Raw genomic sequence first — 18,150 nt, 5'->3', positions numbered from 1 at the left:
CCCTTAGTTTGGCTATAGGTGTTATTCACAGATTACTAGGCAAAAAAAAAATAAAAATAGAAAAATCAACCAAAATTAAACTGCCTTATTAATTTATGAGTGATAGTTTTCTTCATTAATTATAAAGATGAACAGTTATGAACCTTACTGGTAGAATTTTAAGGCTAAGGATAAAACATACATGGATTAATTATATAGATACCAGTATGACATTTTCAGCGATACTAATGATTTTGAAATACCATTAAATATACAATTTCATATTCTTTTATGATTATACACTTTATAATCATGAATATGCCCTGGACGTGTTTTTTTAATTAATCTATATAAAACCTACATTAACTTCCGTGTCTCACTTTCTACTAATAAGGTTCATTTTCGTAAAATTCATAGTACATCACAGGTTTTCAAGCTTGTTACTATACAGTTATTCACGTAGACTACCATTATACCCAGGCTGCTAAACTTCAGAACAAGTGACAAACATTAGTAGAGAAATCTTAGGGGAAAAGTATTCCGTTGGACTGTTTTAGTGTCCGAAGGTCCAACACTCTGAATCAAAACATGTTAAATAAAATCAGAAAATGTGTTTCTTAACATTCTTTAGGATTGCTGGAGTAACATGGTAAACATTATGGGCTTTTTCTTTTTTTTAAAAATTTTTTTACTAAAAGAGGAGTAAAATACTCAAGCAGTACAAAAACATTTTTCTACATCACTATAGCTGCTTACCATATTACTGTTATGGTCACTGTCTCCTGTCAAAAGTCTAGCAAATTCTCACTGGAGTACCTTTGAGCATTAGTGGCAAGTTGCTGCAAATGGCATGCTGTACTTGAAAACCATACAAGTTCTTTGTATAAGCCTTTGCAAATATCTTCCTCATCCCCTTGAAAAAATTCTGAAATGCCTTCTCATAGAAAATTGTACATGGTTTCATTTTCTGTACTTTTTAAAATAAAGATAAAATTATCTGGAGAAAAATCTGTTTCTATTAAACCACCAGGCTAGTTTTGTTTTTTTTAAAAAGACAACATACATTCCTTTTACTGCCAAACAAACATGGAAGCTTCCATTTGGTCTTTTGCAATATAGATATTAAAATCAACCTACCTATGGTCATTGTTTAATGGCCCCTCCTGTTTGTTTTCTACCAACTGCTGGCAACATGTTTTCTGCGGCTTAAATTAATACCTTTTTATTAGAAAAAAATGCTACAGATGTTTTTAATTTTTTGGAGATCCGTCCATTGTTTCTCCATCAAATACAGCTTTAGGCACTGAGATAGGGAATGTGTGTATAATTAGCTAAAAGGAGTCTAGACAATAGTTAGAGTCTGGGGAATTGTTCATGACTAATTGTCATCAGGTAGCGCTATACATTCTAGAGAAGCTTTTAGGTTAAGGTATCTCATACCAAGATCCACCACAAAAACCTCTCTCTTCAGAGATGATGCAACTTTATAACTATTTTGATTTTCTCCCATTAGCATCTTACATTGAAACAAAACATCTAACAGAAAATCATCAGTTTAAAAAAAAAAAAAACAAACACATTTCTAAGTACTTCTATTTTACTCAAATATGGCTTTTTAAGAAATCTGAGTGCAATATATTGCAAGCTAAGGGCTCGATCCAAAGTCATTTTCAGCATCTACAATTCCAATTGACTTCAGCTTGAGCTGTGGGTATTCAACTCCCCTTTGGATCAGCCCCCAAATGAGAAAAAACTCTTAATTCTAGGAATAAATAGCAGCTATCTACACTATGTTTCTTAGATCTGACCATTCCAATTAATCATCCACTCATCTAAGATTTGCACTTCAAATTTATTTCAGGTTTAATTAAACTAGTATTACAGAAAATACCTAGTATTAACAAAGGATACCATGAGTAATAAATTTAAAAAGGCATGGCTAGAAGTAGGTGCATTAGGTACAGTAAAAAGCTTTTTTTTTTTTTCCTCTTCAAAACATCTCCATGCAGGTAGTAAACCTTGTACCCAGAGCAAAAGATCAAAGCAAGAGAAAAGGGATGTGCCATATTCAGGTTTCAAAACCCAGCCACTTGTCACTACCACCCTGAAATGTCTGAAAGAACATGGTCTTTCTTGGTCTTTAAAAAAAGCATTATAAAATGTAAACCCAGAAACATGGTTGTTCACAGCCAGTAACCCACCCCTGCAGAAATGTTTATAAAATATCCTTCATTTAGTCCCCATGTTCTGGAAATGCATCTGGACACTGAACTGCATGATGCCTTTCTTGTACAGTGCGTGTTTTAAATTTACAGTGTGTTTTGATTGCACTCAGTCTATCGAAGTGAGCTCTTTGTTCACTTAAAGCACATATTAAATTGAAATGTTTATAAACATATTGCAAGGCTGTTAATTTTGGAAATCTGAAAGGCACAAATTAGCAAGACACTTAAGAATTTAAACCCTAAAGAACTTTTTCACCCATTCAAGCATGTTTTCAAGTGATAGCTCTGCTTCCCGGTACATATGAGTAAGTACCTCTAGCAGCGCACACAGGAATGGCACACCAAGGCTCAAGAGTTCATACAAATAGGTATAGTTGTATGCATTGTCCCTCAAATGAAGATTGGTAGCGTGCAGAAAACCATGCATCCAGTTAGACAGGCGTCTTGGAATGTCAAGCAGATCCCTCGTCACCCTAAGGGGCCAGCTTAGAGTTTTCCTAAAGAAGGAAGTCATGATACCTGGGGGCCTGTCCTCTGGACTGCTAACAGTAGAAGTAATACTTTCTGTGGTGGTTTCTGGGTGCTTGTGTTCCTCTTGCGTCCACATTTCTGTTTCCACCTTAAAAAAGGAAAATTAAAAATTAAAAATAACTGCACAAGGGCTGAGATATAAATGTCTTTACAAGGATTAATAGATTCCATGGCAAGAAGGGACTATCTAGTCCAGTGGTTCTCAAGCAAGGGTATGCAAACCCCTGGGGGTATGCAGCGGTCTTCCAGGGGTACATCAACTTGCTTAGATATTTGCCTAGTTTTACAACAGGCTACATAAAAAGCACTAGTGAAGTCAGTACAAACTAAAATGTCATACAATGCCTTGTTAATACTGCTCTATATATTATACACTGAAATGTGTATTATATTGATTTTATAATTATAGGATAAATGAGAAAATAAGCAAAGTTTCAGTACTAGTGTGCTGTGACACTTTCATAGTTTTATGTCTGATTTTGTAAGCAAGCAGTTTTTAAGTGGGGAGTACGCATGACAAATCAGACTCCTGAAAGAGGTACAGTAGTCTGGAAAGGTTGAGAGCCACTGATCTAGTCTATGATGATCTAGTCTGATCTCCTGAACAACACAGGCCATAGAACTTTCCCTAAATAATTGCCAGAACATCTTTTAGAAAATACATCCAATCTTTATTTAAAAATCACCAGTGATGGGAAGTTGTTCCAGTGGCTATTTACTCACACTGTTGGCACAATACTATATATTCTTGTGTCTGACATCTACAGGTGAATTATGTAATGTAGTTCCACATATTCCCACCATCCCTATGTAAATACACAAATATGCAATCCAAGACTCAAATATTTTATCTTCATACAATCTTTGTTTTTATTTGTATTATCTTAATTTGTAGAATATAATTTGTTCTGCAGTTTGCTTTAGTCTATGAGAATGACACACACAGCATTGGGATGGTAGCACAGGCAAGTATTTGTAAGAGTGACTTTGTCTCTCAGTGATCACAGAAAGTTAATCATCAACTAAGGTTCCACTTCTGATTGATGTCAACTTCAGCCTTACCTTATCTAGTCTGAGCTCACTTTCACAGTGTTAGCTGATAGCTATTGATTCTCAAACCATAAATATGACAAATGCAAAAGAATAGAAGGTTAGCATTACTTCAGGGTACTTTTCCCCATTTTTCTGGTGTGTGTGTGGGGGGGGGGGGGAGGAGCAACCAAACCCCACAAAGCTGCCTCAACATTTATTGCATTAGAAGTATAATGAATACATACTTTCTCTTGTGTTTTTAATGTAGATCGTCTCTTCCTGTGCTTATTGCTTGTTTTACAGTGTATAAAATGAGGTTTGCAGTAAAATTTACCTGTAAAAGAAATTACATTATATTTAGCCAGTAGGTCCAAGGACTAAAAACAAGCCAATGTAAGATGACTGAAGCAGCAAGTCTAGTGGTCAGAGGACAGCAAGAGGAATTGGGACTTCTGTTCTATTCCCAGATTTGCCACTGACACAGTGAATGACCCTGAACAAGTTGCTTTCTGTGTAGTGGTTCACACACAGGAGGCATTACCTCACCTCACATTTCTATCACACGTTTAACGTCAGTAAAATGCTTTGAGATCCTAGAAGTACAACTCAATTTCAGATGCTAACCAGTTAACCTGTTGAACCTGTTCCACTGTGTATAAAGAAACAGTCATTGAAGCAGGAGAACTGAAACCTGGGTCTACTCTCTTCCCTACTGAGTGCCCTAGCCCCTGGACTAGAAACCGTTCTCACTCTGACTCTGGCCCAGTGAATATTTAGAGTGGAACAGTTTTAATGTGAGAGACTGAAAGAGCTAGGCCCCAAAATACCCCAGAGGTCGGTAGTTAGGACACTGTCCCGAGAGATGAGAGACTCAAGTTCAAATCCCTTCTCCATATCAGGCAGAGAGAGGTATCGAACCTGGGTCTCACGCATCCTGGGCGAGTACCCTACAACAGACTTGAAAGTGGTAAGTGGGGCATTACTATCTGCCACTTACGCAAGCAGCAGGAACTCAGGTACCATGGGGACTTTAATGATGGAAATTTAGGTGCTCAGGAACTTTAGGAGCCTACAGGGTTAAGGTGGCAGTGGAGTAGGGGTTTTGAGGCTCAGTGGTGCCTAAGTGTTGGATTTAGATGCCTAACTGGCACTTTAGGTGGCAAAGTTCTTTTGTGGCTCTACTCTAAGTCTCTGTATACTGTGATGCACTGGTACAGTCACCGAAGTTCAGACCCTACTGTGAACATTTTGGGAAGGAAAGGGGACATTCTTGTACTTTAATATACCCCTTCTAGAAACAGAGGTCAGCCATGGAGGCCAGTTGTGGATCCCAATACCCTTAAAGTCTGGAGAGTACTAGAATAGATTGTACCAGCAGTTTGCTAAAGTTGCTGCTTACAGCTGCCGAGCTACAGCCTCTTTGAGGATGGAAAAAAAATCCACACTTTTTCTTATTTGTTTCAAAACTGCCATTAATTCTCCCTCACTCTCACACTGTATGCTGAATAAGGAAAATGTTTTTATAAACTGGGGGAGGTGGATGATCAGGAGGCTGGAGTATTACTTTGGCAAGTGAAGGTCAATGCAGGAAAACACCCCTTTTTGTCTTTACTTCAACCCACAATCAGAGAAGTGACATGTGTTTGATCTCTCAACCAAGTTTCCAGCAAACATTTCTTCATTTAAACAGAACTACCATGAGGTCAGTCATAATTAGGCTTAACTGAAAGGGTTGGGACTGCAATTGCAGTGGGAATATAAATTGTGAAAGATCAGCATGGGCGGAATTTATTAATGGGTCATGCACATCTCCTGACTGAGCTACCTGGCCTCTACATTCTTCTGCTCTGTTCAAGCTTTAAGATGCATACATTTAAAAAAAAAATCTTAAATAAATAGTTACTATATTACCTTCTTCTACATCAAAAGCATAGATTCCTAGGCGGAGCGTTGTAGAACATACATCACACTTAAAGCATTCCCTATGAAAGAAGTGGCCCTCTGCACTCAGCCGCTCCATGACATATACCCGTTTCTTGCAGAAATAACAGATGTCACTGCCACCTATAGTCTGAGGAAATTCTTTTCGCAGAGATCCCTGTTAAAGATAAGTAAAAGATTAAAACATAGGTAAAGTATTGTGTTGCCAATCAACTACAGTACATGCATATATTTCATCTACTACATTGCTGCTTTATTAAACATCCCATGCAATTTGCACTCATGTACTTAATATGAGTAGCTGCTGTCAACTTTTCTGCTGTCTCCTCTTTGTACTCATTTAATAGGATACTTTATGTTTATACAACACTTGAAAATACTCACTTTACTAAGACTTTTAAGGGACAAAGTTTCAGCTGGGCCTGTACCCAGCCTCCACACAAGATTGTGTGTGTGCATTCACATGCACATGCACGCGCACACTTACTTTTGTATTTGTGCAGGTACAAGGTAATATTCACCCCCAACACCCATTTGTTAAACTACAGCTTGCTGGCTCAAATGCAAATGTTTGCATGTGTATAAGTATTAGAACTTAGGCAGATGTTTGCACCTGCAAAGCAGAGACATATGCCAGAGTATGAAATGCTCCGCTAGTATTTGAAAACACATTTATTTATACCTAACTGTTTTGAGGTTGGTATTTTTGTCCTTAGATTGCCTGTACATGTTTTTACATTGCGTCTTCTCAAGGTGTATTTGGAATACACTAGAAATTTCGGTTTTAAAATATGGTATTAACTACTGAAATCTTTTTTAAAATGTTAATGACATTCTTTATTTCCCCAAGGTTTATTACTGATGGATCCTTGTGTCTGCAAAAACAACCTCTATTGGATATCCATATTCTACCTAGCTATGGGCCCATGCAGTACTGTACCCTACGTCTTACATGAGAAGAAGTAATCTGTATGGAGGAGGAGGAAGTTGGGGCTTTGACAAGATACATACAAACAACATGCAGACTATACCACCTAACCTCCAGATCCCCACCAGAGACCATCGTTTTGCGGTACCTCACTTTTTGGTGTTAACCACAACCAAGGTGCACTGCACTTCCATCTTATGCTTCCCCTCTAGCTGTGCAGTTTTTATGTGCAAGTTCCAGTCAACATTTGCCCCCTCCATCGCATTTGCCAAAATAGATTCTTTCTATATACAAAATTTCCAAAATATGCAAGCACATGAGTGAAAAAAGCCAGTCGCAAATACTATGTTAATGGAGTACGGACAGTGATGAACTATTGCTAAGCTGAAACAACTGCATATTAGTACTTGCTAATAACTGAGCACCACGACAACACCACCTCACTTTGCCTTTCAATACCTGACAACCCTGAACAATAGAAGCACAAGTGGGAGAAGTGGAATAGGAAGTGGGGAAAGATGTAGTTGTGTCCAATGACTGGTTCTGAATTCAACACAATATCATCATAGTTTAGAACTGCTTTCTTCAAAAGGAAACAAATTATTCAACATACATATGTGGAGTGTAACTGTACAAACATGCACTTTAATAAAAACTTTCTTCAGAAACCAACTCTGCTTAACAACTGTCTTTACTTATTAGTTGCACTAGCAATTACACTTAGTAGACACTCCCAAGATTTTAAGATGCAGAGGCAAGTAATAAAATATAACAGAAGCCTTGGTCCCTTACATTTACAGAATATACCCATGCATGCATATCTTTTGCTAATAAGCACCTAGTTCTTGGAGAAAAGAAAAAGGAGAAAGAAATTCCAGAATGCTTAAGGACCAGAATTGATCCAATTCTAGAATCTTAAATTGGATCGTTGAGATCCTGGAAATGTTACTCATAAAATGAAGATATTTGATTCTTTGTGGGTTTAGCCTTACCAGTTCTGGGGAAGAAAACTGTGGCTTGGGCCTGTGGTCATTCACATAGAGATTGACAAGGACTTCAGCCACAACCCCTATTCCACGCGACACCTTTCCTACAGTCATCTAACCAACAAAGGGAGAAGATGAAGAATAGAAGGAAGTTTTCATTATTTCTGAGAAAAGGACTGTATGAGAAAAGGACACAACTTGTTTGAAAACACATACACAAATGCAAGCAGTGATTAAAAACAGGCTAGAAATGAGAAAGAAGAAAGTCTTGCACAATGTGGGTATTGCCATGCATTATCTATAACGGGGTAGGCAACCTATGGCACGCTGACCCCTGATCTACAAACAAAGGGAATTTACTCTTTTATTTTAAGTAAAATTTTTCTCCTTAATATGATGCTCAATTTCTAAAATGTACATATTCCAAAGAGGATGAAAGGAATGGAAACTACATCTTCACAATGAAGATTCATCAATCCCAGAGCTTCATAAAACACTCCACAAAAGTTCACAGGAAGTTCTGTAAGAAAATATTCAGTTAAAATTGAGAAACTATTCATTATTTTCCTGCCTAACCACTCTTCTCTTACGATTTTGATATTAGAAACAAAGTTGAGAGGCTTGGAACCAACTGCTTAATATAAATTTAACAACTCCTCTCCCCCCCACCCCAAAATCAAAAACCCCACCATCACCCTGAAGGTGATGCCAAAAGAGAGCACTGCAGCAAAAGCATAAATTCATATGAACAATATGAATTTATGGATTAACACAAGATAACGAAGACTAAGTGAGGAAATGTAGGTTAGAATCTAGCGATGGGAGATTATACTTTCGTCTGCTCCTAATAGTTTTTAGTTACGACAAAATATTTCTAAGCATATTGCATCAGTTATAAATTAAATTAAAATAAAATGCACAGAACTGACACTCCCATATATTAGAGACACAAGCTACAGAAGTTGGTCCAATAAAAGATATTACCTCACTTACCTTCCCTCTCATACATCCTGGGACCCACATGGCTACAACAACATCGCAAAGAACTAGCATCTATTGGTATTTTATGAGGATACATTAAATAATTATTAGAAAGGAAAGAGGTTGGCATCTGCTTAATTCCACCATTTGCACCATGGTGGTTAGGTTATTCTTAATGATATTTGTAAAATGAGCTGGACTGCAAGAACCATCCAGTCCCATGCTTATATCAGACAACCTTTGTTAGCCACACTGTAGTTCTTCAGAACAATATTCTCAAAGCAAAAAAAAAAATGTATAGCATCTGCTCTGAAGTCATTATTATTACAGAATTCCCAGTCTCTGCTTAAACCAACAACGTTCACTTTAGCCTAAGCTGGGGCAGTTATTGAGTGATACCACAGAAGAAGCTATGGCTTAGGGAAGAAGCTACTCCGTTCTGGTGGTAATGTATCGACTGCTTGAGCTTTATTTCCTCTGAAAACCTTTTGTCTACTGAATTAGAATTCCTCAGGGATTAGCCTGTATTAATCTTTTGTGGTCTCAATTTTATTTATTTTTTAATTTAGACTGAGTCTCTATTAATGCACAATTTACAATGGAGAGCTTATGGAAAAATTCAGTACTTCATAGGAGGAGAAAGGCACTGAAGAAATTAATCATGAGGAAGACATACAACTAAGAGCATGACGTTTGATTCCGAAAGTGCTTGACCCTGCAAAGTACAGGCACTCTGGATCTGTTCCAGATGACAAAATGTGCTTAACTCAAACCATGTAAGCATTGACTTTGATGGGACTACTGGTATTTAAACTTAATGACTAGGGCTAATGATTTGTCACAACAAAGGGCATGTAAAATCAATCTGGTTGTGAAAAAAGGCAATGGTCACAAACTGAAAATTAAAAACACTGAAAGTCATGTATTGCATTCTCTTAAACCCAAGTAGCTTGTATTTCACAATGAAAGCTACTTAAAAGCATTTGAGTGAGTGAGTGACTATTTAAATATTGACCCATTAGCATTTATCCCACTGACTGATGATCCAGCCTCTCCACAGCAGCAGAACAGAAGGGTGGGTGGGAGAGAATTACTACTGCTTTCTAGTCCCAGGGCATATTTACTCATACAACGTGGCAGCTCTCCCGTGGGCATAATAAAACTACCTTTGTGAACAGCAGAAGCCATGTTGGCAGCAGAAACTCATGAGTTGCTCAAGGGGGTGGTTTATTCACCCCCGAGTGACATAAGTTATGCAGACATAAGCTGTAGTGTAGACATAGCCTAAGCCTCTACAAAGGCAGTAGTAGAATAGGGGAGCCGCGAGCCTCTTAACTTGCTACTAAAGCTAGGCTAGGACTTTTCCCACCTGAACTAGCGAAGGCATAGAATTCATTCCGCAGCCTCAAACTACTAGCCTCAGGAATGAGCATTTCTGCTCCCTGCTAATCCCCCATGCAGTCCAGGTTTCAACAAAACAGGTTCCAAGTTCTTGGTGTGAAGTAATCGGCCATTCCCATCACATCCACTCTCTCAAATGGGAAAGCCCCAAAACACCGAAAAGATATGTAAAAGAAAAACCAAAAAGGTGAACATAAACATCCATGGATTCCATGATAATTCTTACAAACATTCTGCCTCAGTAATGACAAGTCACTTTGGGGTGGGGTGAAAGGAGCATAAAGGAGATTGTTTATGAAATTAAAAAAAATTAAAGTTCACATCAGAACCTCTGAAATGTCCAGCAACATATAGCCACCAAGGTGTCTTGAATGTTAATCAAATGATATGCACTTTTGGCTAGTAGATAAAAGATGAACAGCATGTACGCTATACAGACAACGCCAAATAACTTCTGTTTTTTTAAAAATGGGAGTAACTGCTGTAAAATATGTATATTCATCACCTCGCTGGGCCCAAGTAGTGTAATTCTTATGTACAAGATGGCATATTAAATCAGATCTTAGCATTAATAGTTATGTTACTTTTCACTGAAGGTGAACCTCCCTTTCTCTCTCTTTCATTACATTTTTAAAACCACAACTTTTCTCCCAAAACTCTACATTTGTGCAAATTTAAGCAGCAATTTACTTATTGCACTATGGCTTCCTAAATAAAGAGGTAAAGAGGTCATTGAGACATCAACTGAAGCAGGAAGTTTCAGCTTCATCTTGTTAAATAGTCATATAATAATTTAAACAAACAAAGCTACACATAACTAGATGACTATTTGAAGGAGGGGCAAAATACTATTGAAGCTAACCTATATTCCTTGTTTGGCTTCTCTTCTCCACCCACTAAAACAATCAGTGCTGACATTAAAACAACCAAAAGAAGAGCTAGCAAAATTGCATACCTACGCCTATTAATAAACGCAATATTAAAAGCAAATGTATTCATTATGAAAACAAATGCAAATTCAGTGTAAAACAAAAAGCGACTTCAATTCAAGTTGGTGGTGACCAAATGACCCTCTCCATAAGCATTCCCATCCTCAAATCACAGAGTAACATTTCCATCTGATGGCTGTTCAGTGGTCTATATAAAGTTATCTTGATTGTCTAATATCCCATGAACACATGCCCACATCACAGAAACCACGAATACAAAAGACAGTAAACGGTAATCTTATCAGAAGTCTGAGCAAGTAGGGTAAGAACTGAATGGGATTGAAGACTGAACTAAATCTTATTCCATGGTCCCTCCAGTGTACTGGTGCTATCCATGCTGTACATGTACTGCAGATGAATTAAAAAAGGTCAGTCTGCAAATACTTCATTATTGCACTCTCCATAAACAATGACTTCAGACATTTTTTTTTTAAATAGCAAAAGTAGGAGAAAACGTTACTCTTAAATTGTTGATCCCAGACCTAGCTAAATGAATACAGAAGAAATTGTGTAGGCAACAGTGTTGGAACTACATTTAAGAGGAGTCAACTCAACTCTTCCTCCATAGCTACTACCTTGATAACAGGTTTTGAAAAAGCAGTTACTAGGCCATCCCATCTTTCGTCTCTTTTTCCTTCCAAATCTGATATCAATGATCGATAGTTCTTAGCAGAGTTTTCCAACTCTGAGCAGATTCGATGATGATGGTAATCAAGTTTATATGTATCATGACTGTAAACTAAAAATACAAGACAAAATGGGATTGGTTATCCATAGAAAGCAAGGCAGCACAAAGAGATTCAGTTTCCAAGTAGGTTAGCTGAATAGCACAGTTTAGACTATCAAATAAAGTCTGGCCCTTCAAGTCACACAAAAAGGCCAGACTCTGGCTTTAACTCGTCAGCAGTAAATTCCCCTGGTGTAGAAAAACTCACTCTTGGTGTAAAAGATGCCACAGCAAGCTACTGTGCCAGCTGTCTCTCCCTCTTCCCCTCCAATACAGCATGTGCATGAACTGAGGGAGGGCAGGTGTTGTGGGGGAGAAGAGGTGCCTGGCAGAGTCATGCTCTGTTATACCTATCTTCCCTGATGCAGTGTTCACTCAAGGCTCTAGTCCCATGTCATAACTTAGAGCAGTTCCTTTGCTGCTCTAAACCTCATTGGGGCTGGAGTCAGCACAGGCAGCCCCTCAGAAATAGGGAGCTGCAAGCAGTTCAACAATGTCCCCCTCCAGTTTCCTTTGCTGAGCAGATCTCAACTACAGGAGAGAACCTGGCCCCCACATTTGTATACCAGAAAGATGATCCTTTAGTAGATGGAAGTCTGCCAGCTTTCATACAGCTTAAATTAGTTACACTGCTGTGCTGCACCTTGCTTGCCTGATACTGATCATTTATTGTGAACCTACAAACACTTAAGCATAACTTGGCTCATGCACGTAATCCCCTTGTGACTACTAACAAAGTCCCAAACATGCTTAAGTCTTTGTATGATCATGGCCATAGTTATTGCTCTACATGACATACTGCTGCACATGACAAATGTGTCTACAGAGGGCCAGCCCTACACCAAATGGTGCCCCAGGCAAGGAATGTCTTTGGCACCCCCTCATCCATTTGTTAAACTTTTGAATACCTTATTTTGTATCGCATTTGTAGCCCATTTAATGACTTTGCTTCACAATTTGAATGCATGATTTATCCCTGTCAGACATTCTATTTTTCCTTTTTGTCGCTTACAACAAAAACAGCACCTTGAGCCCGGCACCTCAGTTGGCCGCCTCGGTCGCCTTCCCTAAATCCAGCCCGGTATTTACAGTAGTGGTGCTGGGTATCTAGATTTCCTAAAAAGGGTTCCTTATGTTACTCATAGGGCAACATGCAAGGTGGTACTAAGCAAATATCTAAAAAAGCAAATAAAAATTCAGAAGAACATTTTGTAAAAAAAACTATGAGGATTTTTGAACATAATTATTAATGGTACATTGCCAAAGCTCTACAACAGATTTATCTGGTTGCCTAACTGCTCCAATATTAATTCATTAGCTAAGGGGTTTGGGGGAGAAGCCTGGGTTCCATAATTTTGTATAATATTATTTATATTGCCACTGCAATCAGATGTGCTAGTACTTTTAAAATACAAAGGAAAACACAAAAACTGCCCCAGGAGCATACAGACTTTATCCCTCCTCATTAGAGTTACTTTGTCTCCTTTCTTCACCGAATGTCCTGCTTTTAAGCACTTGCTTACTCTTTAAAAAAATGTTTGACTGACTGCCCTGCCATAAATTTACTACTCAGATATTGTTTATCTAAGTAGGAAACACCCAACCCTTATTTTGAGCTGGTAATTCCAATCATATGATTCAAGGTAAGCAGTTAATCTGAGGTGTTGTAGATAGCAAAGCCAACTGATTGCAACATGTTCATAGTATGTATGATTTTTAGGGTTAAGGTAGCATAAAGCTTAGACAAGCACTGTCATTCTAAACTTTGAATCATCTTCATTTGCATCGGAGATTATTGTTTAGAGTGTGGACCACCACACTGAACTCTTCACAGAAGATTCAGGGCAGTAGGAGTGTTCAACATTCAATTGTAGTAACCTCCCTGTGGCACAGTTTAAAAATTAATTCTCTTCCATTCCTAATAAGATGCAATACCTAGACGCTTTAATTAAAGGAATACGCCTTTGAAAAGCAATAGGAAGGCATGTTATATTTCCTTAACCTCCCTTCTAGAGGTATCCTTGCCTCAAGCTTAAAAATAGGTTTCAACATGTAAAGCTCTTCAGCCACTATTTTGAGTAAATACGTCAACAACACCCTTACAATGCATTACGAATGCCTCATAAGGGTAATGCTGTAACAGTCAGCATGGATTTGTCAAAAACAAATCACGTCAAGCCAATCTGATAGCTTTCTTTGATAATGTAACAAGCCTTGTAGTGGGAGGGAACTAGCAGACGTAGTATATTGTGATTTTAGTTAAGCTTATGAGAAGGTCATGCAAGACAGTATCAAAAACAAACTAGGGAAATGCACCCTAAATGGAGCTACTATAAGGTGGGTGCAAAACTGGTTGGAAAACCACTCCCAGAGAGTATCATCAGTGGTTCACAGTCACGCTAGAGGGACATAACTAGTGGGGTCCCGCAGGGATCAGTTCTGAGTCTGGTTCCGTTCAATTTCTTCATCAGTGATTTAGATAATGGCATGGACAGTACACTTATCAAGTTTGCGGACAATACCAAGCTGGGAGGGGTTGCAAGTGCTTTGGAGGATAGGATTAAAATTCAAAATGATCTGGACAAAGTGGAGAAATGGTCTGAAGTAAATAGGATGAAATTCAATAAGGACAAATGCAAACTTCTCCATTTAGGAAGGAACAAATCAGTTGCACACATACAAAATGGTAATTGCCTACCCAGGAAAGAGTACCGCGAAAAGGGATCCAAGAGTCATAGTGGACCACAAACTAAATACGAGTTAACAGTGTAACGCTGTTGCAAGAAAAACTAACATCTTCTGGGGTGTATTAGCAGGAGTGTTGTAAGATAGACATGAGAAGTCAATACTCTGCACTGATTAGGCTTCAACTGGAGTATTGTGTCCAGTTCTGGGCGCCACATTTCAGGTAAGATGTGGACAAACTGGAGACAGTCCAGAGAAAAGCGACAAAAACAATTAAAGGCCTAGAAAATGACCTATGAGTGAATTTGGAAGAAAATGAGTTAGTTTAGTCTGGAAAAGAGAAGACTGAGAGGGGACATGATAACAGTTTTCAAGTATGTAAAAGGTTGTTACAAGGAGGAGGAAGAAATACTGTTCTTCTCAACCTCTGAGGATAGGACAAGAAACAATGGGCTTAAGTTGCAGTAAGGGAGGTTTAGGTTGGACAGTAGGAAAAATTTCCTGTCAGGGTGGTTAAGCACTGGAATAAATTGCCTAGGGAGGTTGTGGAATCTCAATCATTGGAGATTTAAGACCAGGTTAGACAAATACCTGTCAGGAATGGTCTAGATAATACTTAGTCTTGCCATGAGTGCAGGGGACTGGACTAGATGACCTCTCAAGGTCCCTTTTAGTCCTACAATTCTATGAAATCAGAATTCAACTGGTAGTAGGATCATCATGTCAGAGAACACAAGCAGTTCAGTATGTATTTCAAAATGAAAAATACTCGAAGATGTTAGTAGGCTGGCATTCTTACAGGGCAGGCTGTGAAGTGTCAGGAAGCTCAGAAAGACTTTTACCCTCTCCATTGTTTCCCTGTAGAACAGTAAACTCCAGAAGTGCCATGAATGAGGGTTCCTCCCACTGGCTTGCTGGCCCTGGAGCATGTCCACATATTGAAGTCTGCACTTTACTAGTGCCACCATTTGGAACTGATCACCAATGCAAATCCTGAGCCCTTCAAATTCAATCGTAACAACACTGACACAGGCAACTTGTGGTGTATAGTTACATCCGGCAAGTTCAAATACATTGTTAAATGGCATCCAAAGTACTTGAAAATAGGCACTATGTACCTGACACATTATTAAAATTTGTTTATATAAGGCCAGAAATTTAGACAGTGCTTTCTAGACAGAGCAAGATACATTCCCTGCCCTAAAAAGTTTGCCATCTAAAATAGACCAAATACGGGACACGTTAATTGAATTGTTAATTGAAGTGAGGAAGGCCATGGAGAGATTACTGCTAAGGAAATCAAGGCTGGAAGGATTTTTGGGTGGCAGAGGGGGGAAGGGGAGGGGCTTTTTAAACACAGGATTTAAAATAGGGGTGGTCTTACTGGGAGAGACTGTTTCAAGTATAGAGACCGAAGTTTGTAAATGTTGGCATTTGGTCTTTGCTAATATTACAGTAAATTTAGCAGTAGTCTACTCCTTGGGAAAATTACTTTATTTGAAAATTAACTGGATACTCAGGAGTTGTGATTCAAAAAGGAAAATAAAAAACTTAAGCTGATCTGCCAACTAATGGCAAGCAAAATAATGGGTCGCATTAGGAGACTAAAGTGACCTGAGAAGATATGTAGGGGACACAACAATCAGCTGTAACAGTAGTAGCATCAGACATATTAGATCATTGTTAAACAATTCATTGCTATATGATATTTCTTCCGTGAGTGGGATACCAATAATAATGGTTTGGACTCAGTGGCAATAGAGCAAGAAAGACTTACAGTCACTTCTGTAAACAAGTTCTCCATCTCATGAAAAAACCCCAACAATCTAATAATATTACAGGCTCAGTCATAACTGCTTCCTTATGAATGCATCTACCTTAGAAGTGAGCATGGTGGCCCTAATCAAGAAAGGAGGTCAAAACATTTCACAAGCTCAGTCTTTTTTTTTTTTTTTAATTGTGAAGCATATGCAAAAAAATCCCCAATACACCATTGTCAACATATGACATTTCTCCACATGTGCTACTTAAACAGTGTTTCATTAACCAAGCCTGCAAATTGCTAGTGGCAGGGCAAGGATTTGCAACTGGAGGGGAGAAAAGGGGCATGATGAGTCATTGGCAGTGGGATGGAGAATGAGACTGCTCCACACTCATGCTGTAGTTCAGCTCCTGTCTGCAGGGCTGGGCCCAGCTCCCCACTCCAGGCATTGCAACCTGGCGCACAGGGTCAGTCCCATTCAGGTTTCACCCGATCTTCCCTCTGTCATGAGGGGGGCAGGGCCAGGCCAAATTTGAGTGAATGGCATAACAACAACATGTCGCACAGGGTCACATGCAACTCCGTGCACCACCTCACAGCACCCAGAACAGGAAGCTGGACTCAGCCCCACAAGACAGGAACGGCTGCTGCCAGGTGAGTGTGGGTCAGGCTCACTCTCCAGCCTTGCGTGAAAAGCGCCACACATATATCTAAAGGCTGCTGGAGGAAGGGGAAGTGGTTGCCCCGCAACCCAAAGCTGGTCCCTATTAGCTCCTTCATATTTCTATGGAGTGGAGCACTGAGCAGCAGAATGTGTAAGCACTTGCTTACATATTGAATTTGATCTTTCTAGTCCTAAGTAGTATGTCAAATATTTACCAAGCTCTAACGAAGTCACTAGGTCTTGTGCAGGTAACAGAAAAGATATTTTGAGCATGGATTATGTCAGGGGTAGGCAACTTATGTCACGCATGCCAAAGGCGGAATACAAGCTGATTTTCAGGGGCACTCACACTGTCTAGGTCCTGGCCACCGGTCTGGGGGGCTCTGCATTTTAATTTAATTTTAAACCAAGCTTCCTAAACATTTTAAAAACCTTATTTACTTTACATGCAACATAGTTTGGTTATATATTATAGACTTAGAGAAAGAGACCTTCTAAAAACGTTAAAATGTATTACCGGCACGCGAAACCTTAAATTAGAGTGAATAAATGAAGACTCGGCACAGCACTTCTGAAAGGTTGCCGACTCCTGGATTATGTTTTTGTTCCACCATTACATCAGGTTAGTACATAATAACCTACAGTAATGCTGAAAATCACATAACAAAATCCTTTTAAGGAGCCAACAACTTTAAGCTATAGCTACTCTTTTGATACAATGCTAAATTCACCAAAATATTTATTTTAAAATTAAAACAGCAATTATAGTACCTTTAATTAAAACATCTGCTCATGGGAGGTATTTAATAGAGAACTAAAAAAAGAAAAAAAAAACCCCACAACCACCAACCACTAAAAGTATTGCTTATGAAAGTTTAAGCACCTGGCCTCTGATCTGAAGTACCAGCCTCTAGGATTGCAAGCACAGGTCAGACCTTTCAGTCATTGCCCATTCTGTCAAGGCTGTAAGTCAAAGTTCTAACCAGTGTCAATTGTAAGATAAGTACAAATCTGCCAGGAATTTGACTGAAACAACTAATTTATACTCCTGAATATCTTCACATTCAGCCATTAATTATCTGGGCTGGATTTTGACCATGCTCATGGATAATTTATGAAAGGGTGGGTTGTTTTTTTTTTAAAAGAATGATCGTTTTCATAGCGAGCAGAGACTAAGGGTACATCTACACTATGGGATTATTCCGATTTTACATAAACTGGTTTTATAAAACAGATTGTATAAAGTCGAGTGCACGCGGCCACACTAAGCACATTAATTCGGTGGTGTGCGTCCATGGTCCAAGGCTAGCGTCGATTTC

The 18,150-nt window shown here is 38.8% G+C and overlaps 1 protein-coding gene across 8 annotated transcripts in view; it reads right to left on the bottom strand.

The window, feature by feature from the left end:
• Positions 1 to 18,150, bottom strand: part of MICAL2 (microtubule associated monooxygenase, calponin and LIM domain containing 2) — a 190,145-nt gene that overhangs the window by 70,937 nt on the left and 101,058 nt on the right. For 3 of the 8 annotated variants that reach the window (XM_075065182.1, XM_032791800.2, XM_032791799.2), the window contains exons 20-24: positions 7,629 to 7,736; positions 7,096 to 7,179; positions 5,679 to 5,865; positions 4,013 to 4,101; positions 2,724 to 2,823 (exon numbers count right to left, since the gene is read on the bottom strand). In XM_075065182.1, the coding sequence (XP_074921283.1) occupies positions 2,724 to 2,823; positions 4,013 to 4,101; positions 5,679 to 5,865; positions 7,096 to 7,179; positions 7,629 to 7,736 (568 nt within the window). Of the gene's footprint in view, positions 1 to 1,812; positions 2,824 to 4,012; positions 4,102 to 5,678; positions 5,866 to 7,095; positions 7,180 to 7,628; positions 7,737 to 18,150 lie in introns of those variants that run through there. The other 5 variants (XM_032791797.2, XM_032791803.2, XM_032791796.2 and 2 more) reach the window with 5 other exon arrangements.

Source organism: Chelonoidis abingdonii, chromosome 4 (assembly GCF_003597395.2).
Source record: "Chelonoidis abingdonii isolate Lonesome George chromosome 4, CheloAbing_2.0, whole genome shotgun sequence".
In the NCBI taxonomy this organism is placed as follows: domain Eukaryota; kingdom Metazoa; phylum Chordata; order Testudines; family Testudinidae; genus Chelonoidis; species Chelonoidis abingdonii.
Note: the sequence above shows the minus strand (reverse complement) of the source record. Positions and strands in the feature narration are given on the sequence as shown.